The 21,909-nt window shown below is 50.6% G+C and overlaps 2 protein-coding genes across 4 annotated transcripts in view; both read left to right on the top strand.

The window, feature by feature from the left end:
* The window catches only part of TMEM43 (transmembrane protein 43), a 494,721-nt gene that overhangs the window by 68,403 nt on the left and 404,409 nt on the right, over positions 1-21,909 (top strand). The gene's annotated exons all lie outside the window — the stretch shown is intronic.
* CHST13 (carbohydrate sulfotransferase 13) overlaps positions 1,428-21,909 on the top strand; it is a 32,525-nt gene continuing 12,043 nt past the window's right edge. The window contains exon 1 of one of the 3 annotated variants that reach the window (XM_075095996.1): positions 1,428-1,538. Coding sequence is in view for 2 of the 3 variants with exons in the window: in XM_075095997.1 (XP_074952098.1) it covers positions 2,276-2,369 (94 nt within the window). In the remaining variant the exon portion in view is untranslated. Of the gene's footprint in view, positions 1,539-2,196; positions 2,370-7,939; positions 8,023-21,909 lie in introns of those variants that run through there. The other 2 variants (XM_075095997.1, XM_075095995.1) reach the window with 2 other exon arrangements.

Below are 21,909 nucleotides of genomic sequence, written 5' to 3'. Positions count from 1 at the left end.
TCATTGCTAACCAACAGCTCTTGCCATAATGTGCCTCATCCCCCTTGAAGATGTGTTTCTTCTCCTAAAAAGCATGTTTTAGCATTGGAGCTGATCATATTTGCAACTGAGTGCAGGAAGGATTCCTATAAAATCTTCATGGTGTGCTTCCCCTTACCTCATCTAGCCCCACAGATCTGAACAGCACATTTACCTCGGACTGTTGGAAGACCAGCCTTGCATATCTGATGTGATCACAGATGGCCCTGGCCCTCCCCTGTGGGTGTGAAATACCAACATCACTCAGCATGACTCAACAGGTCAGTGTCTGAGTGTCAACTGGGATGTTTTATTGCATTTTCTTTTAATGGAATGCCCAACTATGGGTGAAGTTTGGTTACTTGGCATTGTTTTTACTTCTGCTGAACCCAGGGAAGCTGGGCTAAAGGGGTGATTATTTTCCTTAGGTCCTCTGAGAGCCTTGGTCCAGATTTTCCAGTGTTTCAGTATTGGGAGATGCAAATAGTGAAAAACTCATCTACTGTCTGAGTGCACCTTCCAGCTCCTGAAAAGCTACCGCACAGGCCGTATATGCCTTCAATTTCTGAACCTCACTCTGTTCCCTTGAGAGGTTCAAGGGCAGCAGTGCCAGACATCCCTTTTGCTGTAGCAGACGCCCAGAGAACCACTCTGGTCTCCTCTAATGCTGAAAAAAGCGCTATGTCTTTATTCCCCTCTGAGGTTGTTGAAGCCTCTTCAGAAACAAAAGTAAAGGGAGATCTCACCTTGTAGTGCATCCCCATTACAAGGGCCTGTAAGCAGATATCAAAGTGTATTCACACGCACCAGTCCGCCTCCCCACCAGGACTCAGCCAGTCCCTTTGTCCCTGGGGTCTCTCAGCCTATCTTTGCAAGTAAGGCGGACCCCAGCTCTTTGCACACTCGCCAAGGGGGCCAAAACTGCTGCACCACGTGTAATGAAGCACAACCTGCATCTGCGGAGCCATTCCCAGCCAGCAGCTATCACTCTCCCCTAGCACTGCTCACTTCCTGGCGGCGGGGGTTACAGTCCCTCTCGGCACGGAGCTGACAGGCACAGGGCTCAGGAGCGGAGGTTATCTTTCTAACTCCTTACTGCAGACACTGCTGTGTCTTTGAAAGGAGGTGTAAGTATATTGTGGTCTCATTTCTGTTGCCCTCTCTAGACCATCCAACTGGGACTTTGAAGAGCTGTGTAATGGCATGGTGATAGCTCAGCTTGGCTTGCAAGGCACCGCTCGGGTTCTTACTTCGTTCCAGCTTCCTTCACTGCAATGAATTCCTTCTGGTTTACTCTGCCCTAAACCAGGGCAGAATGAAGCCCAGCACGTGCACACGCCCGGGCTTGCTTTGTCATTCTCAGTGGCTCCTCCCTGAGCTGCCTTCTTTTTCTTAAAGAGAAGTATTTCAGGGATGAAGACAGAAGGGGCGATTGCCTGTTGTCAGTGGGAATCCAGCTCTCAGCCTGACTTTCTAATCTGGCAAGTGGCCTTTGAGTAGATCTTGAGTGTTTTACAGAGGTAGGTCAGCAACATCACTGCTATTTCAAAACCGGGGCAACAGAAACTCAGAGCTCGTTTTGCCTGCAATTACAGAACCTGGAGATTAGAAGACGTGGTAAGAGAGCTTTGCGCTCTTGCTTTCCAGAAACATGCAGAGATCAGTAGAAAATTATATGTCCTCCTTCTATGTAACTTTATTGCTTGAGTCCAAGTTAGTCAGAAGCATAACTGAAAGCAGTAACAGTCTGCAGGGCCATGGGGTTAGCCCCCCCACTCCCCCCAAAAAAAAAAAAAAAAGGACGAAGGGGTATATTTTAAGGCCACGAAACTTTGTGATGCTTACGAAGTACTGATCGTGCTGAGAAAAGTCATCAGGAAACCCCGCGCCCTGCCAGCACATCAACAACTCCCTCTTCCCCTGCGAGGAGCTGCAAAGCCGTCGCGGGCGCTGGGTAGGGAAGGGGCTGCTCCCGAGCGCTGGCGGGCAGCGGACGCAGCACCGGGCGAGGACCCCCGGCCCCCCGCGGGGCCCCCTCCCGCCGCCCGGCGGGGCTGGTCGGAGCGATCCCCGCCGCGACCGCCGGTCGCTGTGGGGCACCCGGGGGGCCAAGTTCCCCTTCCCGCGGCCGAGCCGCTCCGGTGTCACTTCCTGCCGGCGGCGGGGCGAGGCGAGGCGGGGCGGGGCGCGGGGCGGTGCGGGGTCGGCGGGCCCTGGCCGCGGGGCGCTGGGCTGCGCCGCCGAGCCGCGGCGGAGGATGCGGCGGAGCCGGGCGCCGCGGCTGGTGCTGGCCGCCTGCCTCGGCTCGTTCCTGCTCCTCGTCTTCTACTTCCAGAGCAGCCTCAACCCAGGTGGGTCCGCCGCGCCCCCCGGCTCCCCGCCTCGGCGAGGGGTGCCCACTCCCGGCAGGACCCCCGGCCGGCCGTGGGGCGGACGGCGGGGTCGGGGCACCGGCGGTCAGCCCCTCGCTGGCTCCTAAAATCGCTTCGGTGTCGGTGGGGGCCGGTCCGGCCCGGAGGGGCCGCTTCACGCGGCAGTTTAAGTTCGGGGCAGCCGGTGAGCTCGCCCGGAGGTTGCCCGTTCTCGGCTGGGACGGCTGAAGTTCGCTCTTGCGTTTGCTTGCAGCGTGTGACCGACTTAACCACCGCAGCGCTGCTGTCCTGCAGTGAAATTCGTGTTTCATTTTTTTAAAGCAAGCTTCTTTTGGGCGAGCGTCCCGCTCGGTGCCCCTGCGTTCGGTGACAGCAGGGCGAGAAATTGCGTCCGGCTTCGTGCGGTCCCTCTGAGGCTGCGCTGGGGCTGGGACAGGCAGAGGAGCTGCTCTGGTCCACAAGCGCCTGTTTCACACGCACGGTCGCTAAAAGCCCCGGGGAATCCGGTTGAATTGCTCAAGGGACTTCTTTAGTGTGTGTTCACAGAAATATCTTCCACGTTGGGACACAATTCAGTAATAACAGAACTAAAATATAATCAGTTTTCTACTGGAGGGGTTATTTATTTCCCTGCCTGATTTCTGCTCTTTTGGGGAAATTATCTCCGCTTTCCTAAGAGACGTTATTTGGTAATTCCTGTAGTTTTAACAATGCACTAATGTTTTCTGATTACAGCAGCAATCCATCAATGAGGCCTTTAAAGTTACGTCTTAAAATTCAGAAGACCAATTTGACTGAAACGTTAGTGGAATTTTATCAGTGTAGACTAAATGAAATGCAATTTTCCTTTTATAGGGGCTGCTCCATCACTTTAATGTGTTTTTTCCTAAAAATAAAAAAAAGGCTTAACTTGTTGGCTGAATAAGATTGAAGAGGAGTTAGGTTTCAGTAAGCATTTGGGACTTCTAGAAGAACATGTAAAGTTTGTCAAATTAATTCTGTAATCCCAGAAGACCAGAGTCAGTATTGTATTCCTTAGTTACTTTTTTTTAAAGAAACGATATATGCATCTTATGTCAGTATTGGGACTGTTCAGTAAAAAGTGCAGCGCTGAATCGGCGCTAGTCTCCAGGGCTCCTAACAGAGAGACGGTAACGCTTTACACTGGATTCACTTTCTAGTATTTGACTGGAAAACATGGCTCTTTTCAGGACTCTGGTTTTCAGAAGGAGACTTCTGCGTGTCTGAGTCAGCAGAACTTTCTGTGCTTACTTGACTTTAATCCCTTGCATGATCTCAACACAGTTTCACACAGAGTTCCCACCAGGTCAGAGGAAACCAGGTGATGGTAATGGTGACGCCATCTCACAAAGGGTTTGGGGGATTTCAGGATCTGGAACGCTCCCTTGAGAGGCGCTGGCCAGCTGAGGCTTGGGAAATGCAACACCCTTTGCATCTGGCAAGGATCTGTTGCCTTGATATGGAGCAAGTATGGTTTTTTTTTGAAAGGTCCTGTAGATGGGATAGGTCTGGGGTAGGGATCCTGACCTGGTGGAAACAAGTGGTGTTTTGCCACTCAGTGGAAGCCCATTTGCCTCGGTGAACACCCTCTGCGGATTTGCCCCTTAAGGTTCATGAAAGAGGTGTATTAAAGTGATATTCACATCCTCTAAAATCCAGTTATTTTCTAGCCACATAGTTGTCTCCCTGGGTCCAGCCTTCATTTTTGTGCCATTTCTTTCCCTTATTATTTTTCAGTTTACAGTATTTCCTTTCCTCTTTAGTTCTGTAAAAAACTTGCACTAGCAGAGGAAAGGTCATTGCTGTATACAGAAAAGAAGCAAGCTAAAAATTGCTTTTTTTTTTATCCCAAAGAAAGGCAAACAGAGGTCAATTACCTGAATTTTAGAAGTTACTAGTTACAATAAGAGGTAAACAATTTTCAGACAAAATGTCATCTTTAAAGTGACAGTTGCCTTGTGGTTATTTGGAGTTCTAGTTTTCTGGTGTCATTTGGTTTCTGTATAATAATGAAGAAAAAATGCTAGAAAAAGCAGCAGTGCTATGAGTTTCCCCTGGGAGCAGTCAGATCCTTTTCTCCATCTTTAGCAGGATTCAGCAGGTCGCCTTTCCTGGGCCACCCACAGTCCATTACGTGCAACATGCTGAATTAATCCTTACTAATAGCACATAGAGATTGAACCATCCTGTGTCTGGGACAAGGAACACAAGATGGGAGAAAAGATGATGTAACTAGAAACCTTTAAGCTTGAGAGTGCTAAGGGCTCACTCATCTCGGGGTGCAGGAATTAACTCCTCCGTTTGCATTTCCCACTTTTAACTGCATCCGGGCAGTTGTGCGCTGGAGTGGTTTGCTCTGAACTCCGTGGCTGTGCTGAAATAAGGCTTTCTTGTTCTGCCCTAGGAACACCCACACACCAGCATAGGCTGAAATAACTCTGCTCCTAAATGCTGCTGGGTTGGTTATTTTGGTGCTGGGCTGAATTTGTTTGTACTGAATTTAGTGGCAGAATCCCCCGTTGTATGACCTGGAGGCAGAAATGGGCTCAGGTGTGTTTGCCAACCTCAATGGCGCTGAGGAGAGGTGAGGCCAGTCTCAGTGCTCCCTAGGGAGAACATCCCCATGTGGGTTTGTGTGCTTGAGCATGCACTGACTTCATATCCCGCTTATATTATGTTGGCTTTCCTTGCCCCTGGCTGCACCACTGAGCAGCCATGGAAGGCTGTAGTCCTTGTTCTCCCCTGGCCGTGGGGTGCAGCTGCACCCATGGACTCTGTCCCTTGCCTACTTCAAGCCAGTGATGACCTGTCTGTCCTGTTGTCCTTCAGCTGTCTCACTCCAGGCTCACAGACTTGTGGCCTGGGGCAGAATATCTGCATCGCAGGAAGGTACTAAAGTGGTGCCCAGCACACCATCAGGTGGAGTTTACAATGGCTGCCATAGTGGGTAGTTATGGGGTTTGGCTGGAGCAGTCATCTTTCAGCATCTCCAGGCCCTCCTGCATCCAGACTGGTGATGTGGGCAGGTACGCTCAGCTCCTGGGCAAACCTCACGTGATCTCAGCTTGGTGCCGACAGTTACATGGTCCATCAGGGGGACTTGGTTGTACTGGTAGCAACCCACAGCCATTCAGGAGATCCTGCCTGGCCTCAGCATGGTTGTCATCCATCTTCTGAGTTGATCTTCCACTACTGTCTCCTCCAGGGATGGCACATCGCTAGTGGTGGCTATGCTGACTTCTGCACACCATACATTTTCTGCACGCAGAAGGTGGGAAGGGAATAGGCAGTGGGGCTTTCAGACCGTTTTTTAATCTAAATCCAGTCGTAATGTGTCTAGACTGGCACAGCGGTAAATGCTGGAGGCTGCTGATCCTCATCTACATCAAAGCTTTGGTCACTGCTTTTCTCAGGGGAACTGCACTGATTTTAGCAACAGTAGGTGAGCTGGGGATAACTATGCTGGTACAGATGTGGGGCAGAGAGAAGGGAGAACATCTGAAGGAGGCAGAGGGAGGTGAGTGGCAGGTGGTAAGGCCCTGTATTAATCTGCGTCTGTGGTTTCTGCAGACCTTAATTAGAAGTGCTGTGGGGCCACCCCAATGGTAGGTCTTTTGGGAAAACTGTGAGCAGGCAAAATGTACTGACATCCAGAGAGCTGGCAGTTTTCAGGCCGCTAGTGAGGGGCCAGAGGGTTGCGTGTCTGAACTTGCATTCTCCTAAACAGTTAATAAGCAGCTCCTCCATCCTGAAATAACGTATTTCCTAATAAGAGGTCATTGGGTGCTATATGAAGCATTTTACACAACCTTCCCCCTCTCAAGACTTCTATCTCTGACGAGTGTTATTTGAGAAAACATCCCCTTGAATCGCAGAAGTGTTTGGAGGAAGAGGCACCTTTGGGAGCCTGAGGCAAGAAGGGAGGGTGAGATCATTTAGTCTGATCCCAAGAGACCCTTGTGTAAGAGCTGGGCTATTCTGTTCTTGCCCATCCTTCCTGTGCCCAGTCCAGTGACTTGTGCGTGCTGGAGGTGACTGGTGTGGACAAAGGCAGACCTTGCGCAGAGGCAGCCAGCAGGACAGGGACTGCTCCATGTTTCTGGTTAGTTCCAGCACTGAATCACCTTCTCCAATAAGAAAGAAGGAAAAAACCCTCTAATTTCAACTTGCTGCTTTATTTCTGCTCTGGTTCTGTCTGCCTTCAGCATCCAGTAGTTGCTTCCTAGGTCTTTTTAGCAGCACTTTCTTACCCTTTGCTTCTGCCCTCCCCATGTTCTTTCACGGCCTGCTATCAGCATGAGTTGTTGGATTCCCATGGGGCTTGGCAGGTTAAATGTACTCAGCCTTTGATCTGACTCTGTAACAATGAGAGATAACCAGAGCCAGGATCGTTAATAGCACCAAGGTTGTGATGGCACTCCATGAAGGTTTGTGAGCAGGGAAGCAGCAATGTCCCTCTCCATCCTTACCGGCTGCATAAACCAGTTGGATCTCCTCCGGGCACTGGTAGAGCAAAGCCTCCTCCAGCTACTCCTGGAGTGGAGGTACCACTTCACTAGCCCAAGAGAGGAGGACTGAGGTGTTACAGGAGGATAAGCAGAAATGCCAGAAGCCACACCACTGGAATGTAGCACCTATCACAGGCCTTATCCTTCTGGTGTGGTTAGCAGCCCTCTGATGTGCCAAGGAGGATACAGAAGATACTCATTGCCACCACTCTCTGCCAGCTTTGGGATGGTTTTTGTTGCCCAGACCAGCATCTCTCAGCACCCGCAGGTCCTGGAGAGACTCTTGCTATGATCTTTGCAAATCTGGCCTTTCAAGTTATCTGAGCTATGCATCCAAAGTCAGTAGTTGCTCTTGCGAACTGTCAGTCAGCTCTGACCCGTGCCTAAAGATTTGTCCCTTCAGGGGGGAACAAATTATTATAGAGATTATAGAGTGGTAGAGATTACAAGTGATTTGACAAAGGTCCTGCAGAGCACTAGGTCCTGAACCAACAAATGTGCCTAGACCTCACCTGAATGGTGCAACATACACACTTAGATATAGCAGATGTTTATAAACCAGAGATTTTTTTTTTCCAGAACAGGAAAGAGCCTATTTTAGACCTCAGTTCCTTCCCATTGTTTAAAGGTATTTTCAGGCTGAAATTCAGGCACTGCCTTGGAATGTGAGTGTGGTTCGGCCAGCGAAGGCTTTCTGAGACTGGGTCATGTTTGCAGCTGGCTTACCCGTGTCCTCAGCATTCCAGAAAATGAGGGATATGCTGCCTTTGCCCTGGCTAGCACTGCAAGTGCGGGCAGGGATGTGAAATCTAAGATGCCTTCTGAGATGGTGTTGGTTTTTCTGTTTTGTTTTGGTTTGTTTGCTTTTGTCGTGGGGCAGTTTTGCCTGGCTCGGATTCCCAGTCACAGTGCTGTGACACCCAGGATGCAGCCGCTGCCCTGCGGGGAGCCACTGTTCAAAGTACAATGACGTTTGTCGGCCGAGGCATTGGGCAACATGGGCTGAAAAGACCTCAGATCTGGCTGGTTTGAAGAAGACACAAAATGCTGTAGCCGTGACCTGTCGTGGTAGAAAAATCTGCCCAGTCCAATGCTGAGAGCAGGTCAGTAATGAAGCCCATCTGCTCCAAAGGGCCAGGCTTTTTATGAGGAATGCTTTCTCTAGTCTTTCTTGGCTTTCTACGGTTTCCTGAGGATCTCTGATACTTGTAAGAGGCTTGGGAAGGGGAAGGAGGGGACTTAGCATGCCAGGAGTTAACTCTGTGCATGCAGGAGAGATTTCACATTTCGGTGGCTCTGCCAGGTTGAGCCAGCCTTTGCTGGCCCCGCATCCCTCTGGCATTCCAGCCCAGCTGTTTCTTTCTGACAGAATATTGCACCTGCACTTTCTGCTTTGTCCCCACTCCCAAAACACCAGTGCTCCTATTTATCCTGGGAAAAGGACTCTACAAAAACATCTTCTGGGAGCAATTGGACATTTGCTTGTGTTCGTGCAGGAAGGGCTTTCTGTGATCATCAGTCAGGTCTGAGGCTGGGAGACAAGAGCTCATGCAGTGGCCGGTGCACTCCTGGGGGTGCTGGGATTTATTTATTACGTGCTAGATTTTCTTTCTTGGTCCTTGCTTCCCGCAAGCGTCTGAATGGAGAGCATGACAAACCCTCCATCTTAATCACAGTGCAAACACAGCTGTCTTTCTCAGGACTTGCTATCAGAAGCCAAGAAACTACAAAGGCATTAGGTGCTTAACTCCCATTACTCCCCCTCCGAGCTGAGTACCCAAAGAAGAGCTTGGCTCCCCAAACACCTCTGTGGGACCAAGGCAGGGATGTTTCACATTGAAGCTTTGAGACACAGCTGGGCAAATGCCCAAAACTTTCCTTGTTAAAAGGCAGTTAATGACTATTAGTGGTCTGGCAGGGAGGGAACATCTCGCTGAGTAGCTCCAGTGGCCTGGAAGGCCTGGGGTGAACATTGTCATGCCTAGGTCCTGCCTTCACTGCATGGCTTGCAGTGATGCTGAGAACAGAGACAAATGGAGCTACCCTAAGAGAGTACTTTTTTCCCCCATGAGTGGAGGGAAGGCCTGGTGTCAGTGGGGAGTTGAACCCCATATTCACAGCCTCTGCTGTCCAGTTCAGACCAGTGGCTGGGACACCCTGTCTCTTGTCTCCTGTCTGGATCTGCAGCTTTGTGATAGGCCTATATTCAACTACAAGTCCTCTGTGATTTCTCCACTGTTTCTCATGGATCTTCTAATTTTTCCCTTCTTCAAACCCAACTGCCTCCTTGGCAGTAAAGCCCTTCCAGTGGGCCTGGATGGTGGGAGCTATTGCTAAATCCACCCTACACACCGCTGCCCTGGGCGGATGTCCCCCTTCCATGATGCTTATCTCCATGTGCCGGGATCCTTGTTTCATTGCTGGCTGTTGAGGTTAAATCTGACCAGCCCAGTTTTTGCTCTGCTGCAGGTTTGCACCCCATGTAATTCCAGTAAATTATCCAGTAAAATAAGTTGTAGAGCCCTGATAAATAGGGATCAACCCCCAAACGTCTCCTCTGTAGCCTGGGCTTGCTCTGTTCTCCATTTCCCAATTGCCTGTGGCTTCTGCTGGGAAGCCAAAATCTCAGTCCAAGTCCAAACCCTACATGGGCAAAGGTGGGAAGAAAGAGTTGCTCTGTATTCCCAGCAGCTGTGTGGCCACTGCTCAGCTAAACTCCTCTTTCTGCATGTTCTTCACAGGAGATTACCCATTACAGGAGGTGGCACCAGGACCTGTGGTTTGATTTTGTTTCTCTCGTAGCTTTAATGAGCCAGGGAGCAAAGCTGATACTTCATTTATTGTGTTGGAAGGAGAGCATGGTGCTGTGAGGGAACACGCAGTGTGCGTGAGAACAGGGAAGGGAAGGGGAGCCAAAGGACACAGTGTGAGAAGTGGCTCTATGCAACTCGGGTCCTGTGCAGAGGTGATGCCCAGTATTCCCCAGTGCCAGCTGCATTGCAAGCCTCATGCTGTCAGGAGACGGGATGTGCTGGCTGGTCAGCAAACGGGCTGCAGTGGCACCAACCATGCATACTACACACTTTGCAGGAGGTGGCACAGTTGGTTTCAGCAGCCACCAGTGCCTGTTTCCCTCTGCATGGAGCCATGCAAGCCAAGGAGACCACATGGCTGGATGAACCTGCAGCAGCTAATATCCTCGACTGCCACTCCACTATTTAACAGCCCCCAAATTTCTGTTACCGTCTCACTGTGCTGAATCTGACAGAGTACAGTATTGCCCTGACATGTGCTTTCCAGGGATGTTGTTGGACCTGTAGTCTGAGCCCTGCAGACAGGACAGCAATTGCAAAAAGCAAACACACCACACTGCCCTGTGCACACACACTCCCCTGCAGCTGGCAAATACATCTCAGTGTCAGCCCCAGGCATCGCTGTGACCCGCCCTGGGCAGCTGTCTAAAAAATGGGGTTTTGGTATGAAAAGTTTATGAATAGCTGTGCAAGATCATTGCATGGGATCTGGACCCCAGCCATGTTATCAGAGACCTGTCTTGAAGCTGGTGCTGTCCTGCTGACCCACCCAGCCTGGCAGGACCTGTGGATGTGGGGACATCTTTATGCTGGCTTGCTGGTGGACAGGTTAGTGTGAAAGAAGCTAAGCTCCCTTCACCAACAAGGTGGCTCATCACCATCTACCTGCGCAGAAAAGCCTGGCCACATAAGCCACATCCTTTGGCAGCTCTCTGCTGAGGTGAAAATCACACCATTTGGTATTAAAAATGGTCGAAGACCTGGTTTTGAGGGTTTAAGTGCATGTGGATTCGGAGTGTGCCTACTTTTGCTGTCCCAGCTGCATACACTGCCCTGTGCAGTCTCCAGTCCTTCCCTGGGCAGCGGCAAGAGCTCTCCAAGCACCAGCCATTTCCAGCCTTGTGGACAGTCCAGCCTGGCTCCTTCGAGCCTGTTTGCCTCCCTCTCGGTTAGTGTGTCCTGCTTTCCCTCCATCTTGTCAATGATCCTCCCTGATGCACTGGGGCAATGAAAGACAAAATGCACTCTGTGTTCCCAGCAGTGCTGCTCCGCATGATTGCTGTCACTGAACCCCCATGGTGGTGTGTCACATTGTGAAGCTGTTTCCACAGATGGGAGATGCTGCAAACCACTCAGCCCCAGATATGAGTCTGGTGTCATGCTCAGATAAGTCTGTTATGTGGCCATGTAAACAAACTGTGGCTGAGCACAGGTGCTGAGACCTGCTGTCCTGCAGAAGCACCTGGTCCTGGTGAGACCCAGCTTTTTCATAATGGGACTTAATTGTCATAGACTCCCCCGGAGCATTATCCAGCTGGACTTGAAGCTGCTTTCTACCCAGAAACTCTCTTCTGAAGGTGTCACTGGCTCTGCAATGGCTCAAGCGGCAGATCAGCAAGTCCCTAGTCGTGGCATGCGCTGGCAGCTCTATGCATGGTGGGTGTTTGTGGAGAAGATGTGCTGGTGAATGTTTTGGACCTGCACGGCAGTACACAGGGCGTGCTGTGACCCATGGGTCCCTTCCCACTCCATGTCACCTCTGTGGTATGGAGGGACATGGAGGCCACGAGTCCTGGCCTCATGTCACAACAATGCTCACAGCTTATTCTTCTCTTTGTAACTGTCACTTGATGAACAGCCCTCCATCTCCTGGCTGTTCTCCCAGCCCTTCTGGGGAAGGAGCAGTGACAGCAGGTTTGAGCCATCCTTCAGAGTGGTCTCCCCAGGAGAGCTGCTCTCCCTGAGGGTTTGCAGCCTCACCACTAACGTGAAAACTGACCCAAGCCTGCTTTCTGGCCAGATATTGCTTCACTGACCTTGCAGGAAGATGGGTAATGTTGACATGAGCTTCAAAGGTGATGTTTGTTTGGAGCTTCCAGGTGAGTGTGTGTGACTGGGGCTGGCTCCCCTGCTCCAGAGGGCTTTCTTCAAGGCAGGGACCTGGGAAATTAGCACAAACTAGTTGGAGGTCAGAAGCTCCTCAGCAATTCCCCACCCCCATTCTTAGTGTGGTGCCCTGCAAGCATGCGGCTCTGCCCGGCCTCCCTGTGCCATGGGGAGTGTCTCTGCACGGTCATGTTTCTCCATGGCACGAGAAGGCGGCGAGTTCAGTCCTGCACACATCTGCAGAGCCAGTCCATTGCTTTTGGCAAGGGTGCAGAGGTAGCATATTCACAGCTGGGTTTTTTCCAAGTTTACTCCTGGCAGTATCAGAGAGATTGATTTCCCTTCAGCTTAATAGGATCAGCAGACACAGGCCCTCTGAGACTGAAACAAGGTTGACTTGATGCTGGTGTTTTGCTTCAGTTGCCCATGAACGGCTGCTGCTGGGTGGGTGTAGATGCAAGACTCCTGGCTCCCTTCTTCCTTGAGGTCTCCATTAGACCTTGCTCGTGCCCTGTAAAAAGGAGAGATGTCTTCAGAGCACCTGCTGCTAACAGCCATTCTCAGGGCTTGGCCAATGACAGGGAGATAAATCCAGCAACCACTCAGACAAGTTGCTACCAGCGATGCTGGATCTGTTGCATCTCAGTGCTGCAATGACACTAGAGATGTACGTATCCTCTGTTAAACATGCTGGCTGGGGAAACAGGATTCTTTGGTGGTCTCAGGCAATGCCCACTACTAAATGCGGCAGAAGTAGGCACAAGGAGCTATAGGATGAGAAGTTATGTGCTGGAGGCGGTTCTCCCTAGCCTCCAGCAGGCTGTAATTAGCTCCTGTCCTCTGCAAGCTCATGCATCTCTTCAATGCATTGTAAAGCCTCTTGCTCTCTGTATCTTGTGGCAGAGAGTCTCACAGGTTAACGACCTGCTGTCATGTGGAAAGGCTTGGCCCCGTGCTGAGAGCAGAGGGGCAAGAGCGTTGAAACAAAGCTGGGGAGGGAGTGGCTGTGTGCAAGGTGGTGTGTTGGGAAGGGTTTGCTGAGTGTGCATTTTTTCCAAGAACTGCTTGTTGGGGCTTTCATCAATTCCAGATGCACGAAGCTGACAAGATTGGTTGAAACGTATTCAGCAGGCAAATCATTGAGCCATACAATGTTAGAGAGACGTCATTTTTTTCTTATATGTGTGTAGGTAGCCTGTGTGCAGAGGGCACAAAGAGCATCTGCCTGAGCCAGACCTGACTGCCTGGAGGTTTTGAGCGAGTCCAGCCTGATGCCCCGGCCTGCTGTGGCCTCAGCAGCTGACCAGGAGGCAGCAGGCTGGTGCAGAAGGGCTTGGTAGCTCCATGCAGCTGTCTGAGCCCAAGAGCTTTCTGCAGTTGTGGCTTGCCTGAGCCTGCCGCAGCGATGGGAGCTTGCAGGGGTACGGACACCACTGCAGAGTGCAGCTGTGCGGGGGGGAGGTGGGTCTCTGGTGCAGCCTTGCCAGTTGAAAATCAGCCCGTGTGCATCCCAGCAGGGATCTCTACCTTGGCACTGCCAGCGCAAGCCCTTCTGCTGCAATTCCTGTTGAGCAGCAGACTGGAAAGGAAGAGTTTATTGACAAGGAATGGAAACGCTGGCAGTTCAGGCTTGCATTATATATGCAAGCAGCCAGCCGGGGCCAGGAGAGTGACAGGCATAATGGGGAAGAGGAATTGCTCTTGGAACGCGTCTAGTGTGGCTTGTAGGAGGAATTAACCATTTGAAAATAGAAGGTTGAGTGGTGTTCATGCACAGATATTTTAGTTGCTCACAGAGGCCATGTTCCTGCTGGATACTGTTAATTTTCTGTTTCCTATAGAGATCTCAATTGCATTTCTTGTGACAGCAGAGAGCTAGGCACATTACCCCAGTGAAATACATCCCACCACCTCAAATGCCTGTGGTCCTTCTATTAAGCTTTCCTGACATCTGCCTCAGGCTGATACCAGGTGACCAGAGCCTCCTGCCACCAAGGGCACATGTGGGTTTAGGAGGAACCACTGAATGGGACAGAGTGTCCAGACCAGCTGCCGTTGGCTCTGGCCCTGCTCTGATCGCCAGAGATGGTGCTGTGGCATTTGGCAGGTTGTTTGAAGCATCTGGATTCTTTCTTTCCCTCTCTACATGATTTATTTTGAGCTAATCCTATAGCTGTCGCCCTTTTCCATCACTTGATTAGAGTTTCCCTGGCTGATCTTTGACTCAAGTTGACTAAATCGGAATAACAAAGCCTTCCTTGAAAACAGAGCCCAAGCTGTCTCTGTCTCTGGGTGGGAGGGAGCCACACGGCCAAGGACCAGCTGTGCCAATTGCTGTGCCTGGGTATGGCTGGTGACACTGTGATGGTCCAAGAGGTGCCATCAGTGAGAAATGAAGAAAAATTACCCTCACAAAGGGCAAAGTAAGCTGTGTGAGAAAGCAGGAGTCAAGAGAGGAAAGAGCTTTCATGAGGCTTTACAGAAAACAAGGAGCTTCCGTATGTAATTTTAATATCTTCCTAATGGCAATGGCAATAACTTCTTCCTAAGTAAACCTCCCAGGATCTTGAGCATCAAGAGTAATGCTGAAGTGGTTTTAAAGCAGCCAGATCTCTGAATCACAGTCGCTTTTGGAACCAGTGACTGCCAGTCCCTGCACTGGCTTGGATATGTCCAGGACTCCCTAAACAGGAGTCATCCGGCTGAAGCCTGGACAGTCCAGGGATTTCAGGTTTCAGGAGTCTGAGCAGTCTCCTGTAGGGACGGGGGGAGGGTAGGGCAAAAAATAAAGTTAGAGAGATAATTATTTCCCTGTTCAGTGTGTGTGACATACAGTAGAAATCTGCAATCATGCAGGATGCTCAGACCCAATCTCATGTCAGGAGTTTAATGTTCTTTTTGTAGCAGCTTAAAAAAAATGCATACATCTGACAACACCCCCTCAAATCTCCTAGCTGCCTATGTGGCTGCTGTCTGAGCAGTTGTGTACAGCATATGGAAGATGGAGTTGGCTGGAAATACATAAATGCTAAATTGTCTCTCAGTTCCAGTGTTAACTGCAGAGTGCTGAGTTTGCACTGCAAATACGAAGCTCTGTGGGCTGGGTTTGTCATTCAGGCATGAGAAGCAAAACACACACGAGTCCATTGTCTGTTTTGACACGCAAGTGCTCCAGCAGCCTGCTGGGAAGTGCTCCTCCGAAGGGTGCTGGCAGGGGGCTGCACACAGGGTTGCACTAGCTTTACAGCAGGTGGGAGCCCTTGTACACCTCGGATGGTGAAAAGTCAGCACCAGTTCCTGTTAAATCTGTGAGAGGTTTAATAGAAATGGACAGTGGAGGTTACATTGTCAGCAGTGCTTGCTATGTTTCTTTGGAGCGCTTTCAGCAGAGACCCCTTTTTTAGTGGTTTCCAGAAAAATCCAAATAGCTCTGAATATTGGACCGCTGTCCCCCTCCCACCCCATGCCCCACGTGGTGTTGAATGGGGTACACAGGCTGTGGTGCAGCAGTGGTTGATCTTGCCCAGAATCCTGTCTCCAGCTATGGTCTGTGCCAAAGGAACAGCAGACCCTGAGGAATGAGAATGAAGCAGCTGCCTGTTGGAGAGGTATTTTTGGATCCTTTCAGTGGAAGACGGGGTGGTGATGTGAAATAGCTCTTATTGTCACATTTCTGTGGCACCCCTGTGTGTCACCTGCCAGAAAGCCCTGTTCAGGTGTGATTCTTGGTTGGGACACATTTCAGCTAGAAAAGATACTGAAAAGTCGGTGACAAAGGGGACAGTCAGCAGGAGACTGCAGTTGGGAAGGGGGTCAGGTCAGCTGCAAGGCTGCTGCCTCTGTCTCACGAGCCCTTCAGGAGGCATCTGCTGATGTTCTTGGCACAGAGTCATTGCCTGCCCTACAAAGGTTGCCACAGCATCTGGGAGGGTGGGCTGAGGCATTTTCCTATGAAAGTCAGCGTGTCTATGTTGAGCTGGATCCAAATGGAGAAACTTGAAGTCCGGTGGCACTTTGTGCTGGAGGCCAAATGAATGCCCTGTATCTGCTGTCTGCAGTTTTATTGCATCCAGCGTAAGTCATCAGGCATGGAAATGTTTATGGGTAGGTGACAATCATGAACAAGGGGGATTGCAACCCCACACTGAGGAAGCAGGGAGCATCCATCTGCCTTTTGCCAGCAGACTGGAAACCGTGCAGGTACATTTAAACAACTTAGAGCTCCTGGCCTGTCTAACCTCATATTTTCTGTGTGTGAGGGCCCCATGCTGGGAGTAATGTGCACTTTGTGGGTGATTTAAGTGCCCCAGTGTCAGACAGACAGGTGATGCATCTCTGTTGCCACTCCGTCCCCCGATGCTGTGTGCCAAAGGCACTCCTGTTCCATGAGCCCCTGGCACAGGGTCCCAAGACAGCAGGTGACTCTGTACAGGCATCAGGGATCTCACGCACAGGTGGAGACATGTGTGCTTAGATTTTTGATCCCTCTTCAGTTTCCTGAGGCCATGCATTTCCATCCCCAGACATTCACTGCAACCACTGCTGCTTCTGGCAGGTTCATCCGTTCCCTGTCTGGCTGGAACGAGAGCAGGACATGTACTCACCCCTCTGCGTGGCTCTTCCCATCCATCACTTTCCATAGAGAATAGCTTAGGACCTTTGTCCACACCCTGAATTAACATTTCCTGGAGGCATCACACCCCCTTGTCTCTCTCTTGCCCATGGACTGCTGCCTTCCAGCCAGCAGGGCACATCCCGAGAAGAGTGAATGATTTTTCCTGTTAAAGGCAGTGCAGCCTGTATAACAGTGACTCATTGTCCCCTCTTAGAGTGTGTTTCTTGGCTAGAGGGAGACTGTCATTAGTGCCAGGGAGCCTGGATGCTGTTACCATCCAGTTGTGCCACACAGCCCTGGGACTCTGGAGAAGCTGCAAGATGGTGATTGATGCAAACAAGGGTATTATTTTTAGGGAGTGACACCTCCTTTCGTCTCCTCCTCCTCGGAGGTCATCTTGGGCATTGGGGAGAGCCCGTGCACACCTTGTAACAGTGCAGTCCGCAGATCCCCAATACCTTTAGGTCTCTATGTGTATAGGAACTGTGTGGTTTGAGGATGGAAATACTGCAGAAGGGTTTGTCCCAGGGGATAGTAGCTGTGGAGCATGCGCATTTGGTGGAAGGAGGGTGGAAAAATGCTCCTTTCCCTCTTGTCTAGGAGGTTTGTACAACCGGGCCTCCTTAGAATAGGAAGTGTCACCTCAGAGGTTGCTGCCTGTGGTACCTCTTCTAAGGAATGTGGCTGGGAAAGAGGTACTGGGGGTGCCTCATCAGCAGAGATGTGGGATGAAAATGGGTGCTGGGAATGGGGTGCCCCATCACCCTTCAGGAGCCATCTGTAGCTGCTTGAAGTCAGCCTTAAGTAGCTTCCCAGACTGCCAAAGAGTCATTTGGGGAAAAGGGGGAGATTTCCAGGGGTGGAGGGTCTGTGTGATAGGGACTGGTAGGACCCCTCCATCAGCTTCATGGGATGGGACATGATTTAGCCAGGCACTGGAGAAGAGGAAGAGGGTGGACCATTGTGCAGCCTTCATCCATCCCTCATCTTGCCCTGAAAAGGTACTTTCTCATGGCAGCTATAACATCACTTCTAGGTGACCCTGGTGCCTGTTGTGCGGCAAAACCGCTTTCTCCCATATGCAAATATGTGTGGGTTCATCCATCTGCACTGATGGGGGAGGAGATTTGACTTTCATTGCTGCAGGTTGTGGTGCCTGTTATACATGGGCTATTCTCTGTGTAAACCTCCTCATGTGCACGTTCTGTCTTGCCCCGCTCAGGTTTGACTCCCAGCTGCTTTTATTTGTGGTTTTTCCCTTAGCTTTGTGGGTAATCTCTTTGCAACACATCTCTCTTTAGCCCTCTGCAGTTTGTAAGTGCTGGGAGGTGAGGGGAGCAGAGTGGTTAATTATTTGGTTTGGCTGTTTCAAAAGGGCTAGGGGGATGGTAGAAAATGTTTAGTGGTGGAAAAAAAGCCTGAGCTAAGCTTTCAAGCATCCTCACGCTGCTGGGACTCGGTTCTGTCTGATCCAGCCAAGTTCAAGTCACTCAGTTGGTTTAATTTCTGCTGAATGAAACAGCTTTAAGTCAGGACCACGTGGACCGCCGACTGGAGCATTCTCCCTTCTCATGAGGAGCAGTCCCAGCAGGCTGGGCTGCTGGTACCGGGGGTGTCTCTGGGTACAATCCTGTACTTGACTGATTCAGCAGGACCTTTAAACAAGGCTGTGTTGCACCGCCTGAGCCAAAACTTCCAATGATCTGTTGCTCAGCCCCAAACTGAGCAGGTACGTGTTTTCCAGCCCACCATGTTGTGTGGGTGCTGTTGAGCCTTATAGAGACTCAGAGCAGCAGTCTTTTACTGGTAAGAGAAATTAAATAGCCTTCTTTAAGCCCTCTGATGGAGAAGCAGATGAGCTTCAGGCTCATGTGCATGTTTTACTCCCCATCCCTGTGAGAACAGACATATTTTGGTTGCCCATGTAACAGCAGCCAAAGTGCTGTGATGCTCCTTGTGAGAGATGGCACCTGCCTGGATATGGGGCTTTGCCGTGGGGGATAACCGGGCTGACAACATCCAGGTGGTGGCTGTGCTTGAGGATAGAGTTGTACAGCCCAAAACCAAGCTACCTGGGGGCAGCTTCTGAGCCTGAGAGTTAGGATGCAGTGCTGGAGAGAGAAGACACTTATCCAGTGGTTTCAGATGGACAGTTGAACTTCCAGGTCCCATGCCAATGCCCGAGGATTGTGGCTCAGCTGGTGACACAGAGGGATGCTCTTAAATCACACGGTGGTTTTGCAGGGAACAGGGATGTCCCTGCCCGCTGGCCTGCTCAAGGAAGCAGGATCACAATGATGACTCTAATCCTGCCCTTCTGATCTGCTACATTAGCCTGGCTCTGTTATCTGGGAAGGACTTGCTCCAGGACCCTTGCAGGGGTACAACCAGCTACAGACCTTGGGCTCCCCTTGGAGGTCCTGTTCCTAATGCTCCCATTGCCCGTCCCTTGAGGACAAGGTGTAGAGGATCAGGGCATTAGTTGGGTCCTGGTGCAGATGGATGGGCACCCTGTGCAGTTTTTTCAGCCATCCCTAGCTAGTCAGCTCAGCAGTATCCTGCCCCTTTGCTCTGCTATGATGTGTGAAAATGCTCTGAAGCAAGCGAGGGAAGGTCCTGCTGCACCCCAGGATGCTTTGGGTTGCTGCTTTGCTGCAGGCAATGGGAGGAGCTGGCAGGGGCATGCCTGCTGGAGAATGGAGGATTATTCCCTTTCCCTAACAAGTGAGCTGAGATAGATGGCTCTGACAGACTCTATGCCACCTCTACCTCAGCAGAGAGAAATGCAGAGCCAGCCAGCCTTTACCGAGGCTTGGCTTGCAGAGAGAGGGTAGGCTGTCAGGAATAGGCTGGGTTATATATTACTGGCTTGTTCATCAGCAGGGAGAATATCGGAGGCAGGTGATGGTGGGTCTGCCTGTGACCATACTGCACGGGGCTGCGTTAGGAGACAACCTGTTGCCCATGTCCATATAACCTCCTGCACAGGAGTCACTCACTGCTTACCTCATGATGGGAACAAATGGTCACCTGTGTCTGTTCTTGCCTCTGCAAGAGGACATTGTCACAAGGCAGAACAGATGGAACAAGCCATAACTGGGGAGAAAAACACCATGCAAAGAGAAGCAAAGATGGGAAGGGCCACAGGGGCATTTCCTGAGCTACAAAGGATGTGGGTCTGGAACAAGAAACATATGTTTGTATTGTAAATATTAGAGCTACAGAGTTTTGCGAGTTGATGCCAGCTCCCCTCCATCACTCCTCCAGCTCACCACTCACTGGCACAGCCCCAGGATAAACAAAAGAGGTAAAATACAACGTTCACTCCAAAGGGATCTGTTGTCTGCCACATGGAAGCTGCATGAGGTGGGCTCAGCTGGGGTATTGCAGGTTGATATCTGAGCTCTCCCCTTTTCTGTAATGCAGCTGCTTGGGGAGCAGTGCTGTGCGTGGATAAAGCCCAGGGAAAGATCAGAAATCATCTCTTCTGGTTGTTCTCCATAGGGCTGGTTACTTTTTGCCATTGCTTGTGCCTGCCTGAATATTGCTGTTCACCTTGAAATGCTGTCTCCCCAAAATGCTTAATCCCCTGTGTGCTGTGCTGCCAAGTGTACCTGCCAGAGTGGGGCATGGATGCTGCCTGCTACCCCTGAGCATGCCCAAAGGTCACAATCTGCTACCGCTGGAGTGTAAACAAAGTGCAGAGACACCCATCAGCTGTCTAGGAGACAAACCTCAGCTTTGGAGATGTAGGAAAATACTTGGCCTGCTACTTGGTGAGGCAGCTCCTTCCAAATCCACTCAGTCCCACAGTCCCTTGGCAGAGGTCTGGAGGCTCCCAAGCAAGTCTGAAATGCCTCGGGCATCCCCTCATTCTCTCCACAAACCCCTGCATGTCCTGAAATGCAGTGGTTGGGGCTGCACTGAAGAACAAGCACTTGAATGAGGTCTTTATACGTAGTCATTGTGTTATTGTTTCACTTTTGGGGGCAGAATGGCACCTGTCATGTCCTGCAGATTCAGGGATCAATGTTCTTAGCTGTGACTGGTGCTCTTGTCTCTCCCCCAGTGGGAAGTACATCTCCCGCGTTTGCACTGCCGCTCTCCTGTGCAGTCTCAGCCAGGTCTCTGGCATTTGCCATCCACCCCAGATTCCCCACACTATGGCCTCAAGTCCTGTGCCCCAAATCCAAAGTAGTTGGGATATCCCCTTTTCCCTTATGACCCCGGGAATACAGGTTTTCCTCGTGGTTCCACAAGATGGTGAGAGGCAGAGTCCCACCTAACCCGTTGGAGGTAGCTGCCAGTGTGACAGAGCAGTGTGATGGGCGACAAGGGCTGCTGTCTCTTTACCATCTCTAAGAACAGCAAACGAAGCAGGTGCTGCCGGCTGAGCAGATGGCGAGGCGCTGCAGGGCTATGCTAGAGGGCCCATGATGAGGGGGTGACCACAAAGCGAGAACGCAGCGAGACATGTCCACCCCTTCCCTCCCCACATCACTATGGCATGTGGGGGATCTTCAGCCTTGGCCGGGCAGATGCTCAAGTAGACTTGAGGTTTTTTTTGGCAATTCATCGAGCCACTGAGCTGGCTCTGGGAACAAATGCCTGGATGAAGCGAGCTGGTTACACCTCCTGCCTCTCGTTTCACTTGCAGCGCACCAGCAGAAGACCTTGTGTCTGAATTCACAAAGCTTAAAGATGCATTAAGCAAATCAAGCACATGGCTCTGTTAGATTTCCTTTCTTCTCTAGCGTTTTAATTCAGCCTCTGTTGTCTATATCCCCAGCTTTTTTTATGCAGTAAAAATGAGCAGTCATAGGAATCTAAGTAGATTGGATTTGCCTCTTTGCTGAAGTCAAAATTTTGCATTCCCAAATCAAAACCTTCCTGTAAGAATAAAAATAGGAATGTGTTTTGGTTTTAGTTCCCAGAGGTGCTCCCTTAGCTCTGAAGATGCATAAAGATGAGAACTCCAGAATTGCCGCTTTTTCACAGCTGAATGCAGCATGCAAGAAAGCAAATGGTCACTAATTTGGTCCTCTTCTCCATCAAACAGAGGTCATTACCTTCAGCAGTGTTAAGTTGTTGGGTTTGGAGTTCAGTGGAGGATTTGGGATCCCACATCACCCTCGTTTTGAGAAGTGTCTCAAAAAAAAACCAACACAAAGCAAAACAATAAAACAACAATCAACCCTTTTGTTGAACCAAATGTGTTCTTCACCACTACAAGCCCAAGCATAAAAGCCAGAACTTCCTAGACTGAAACTTTGCTTCCTTGAGACCAGCACTGTTCAACCCAATAGCTTTGACCCTTCCCGGCAGAGCAGCTCTTTGCACAGACCATGGGCCACTGCCCAGGGGTTTGACAGCTGTTTCCATGTGTGATTTCTTGGCCTCTGTGTCCTGTACCATTCTCACACAAAGTGTCCAGCTGCCAACTGGGCAGCGTATCC

The sequence above is a fragment of the Phalacrocorax aristotelis genome, chromosome 6 (genome assembly GCF_949628215.1).
Source record: "Phalacrocorax aristotelis chromosome 6, bGulAri2.1, whole genome shotgun sequence".
Lineage (NCBI taxonomy): Eukaryota > Metazoa > Chordata > Aves > Suliformes > Phalacrocoracidae > Phalacrocorax > Phalacrocorax aristotelis.
The sequence above is the reverse complement of the archived record's forward strand: the minus strand, read 5'-3'. Positions and strand labels throughout refer to the sequence as shown.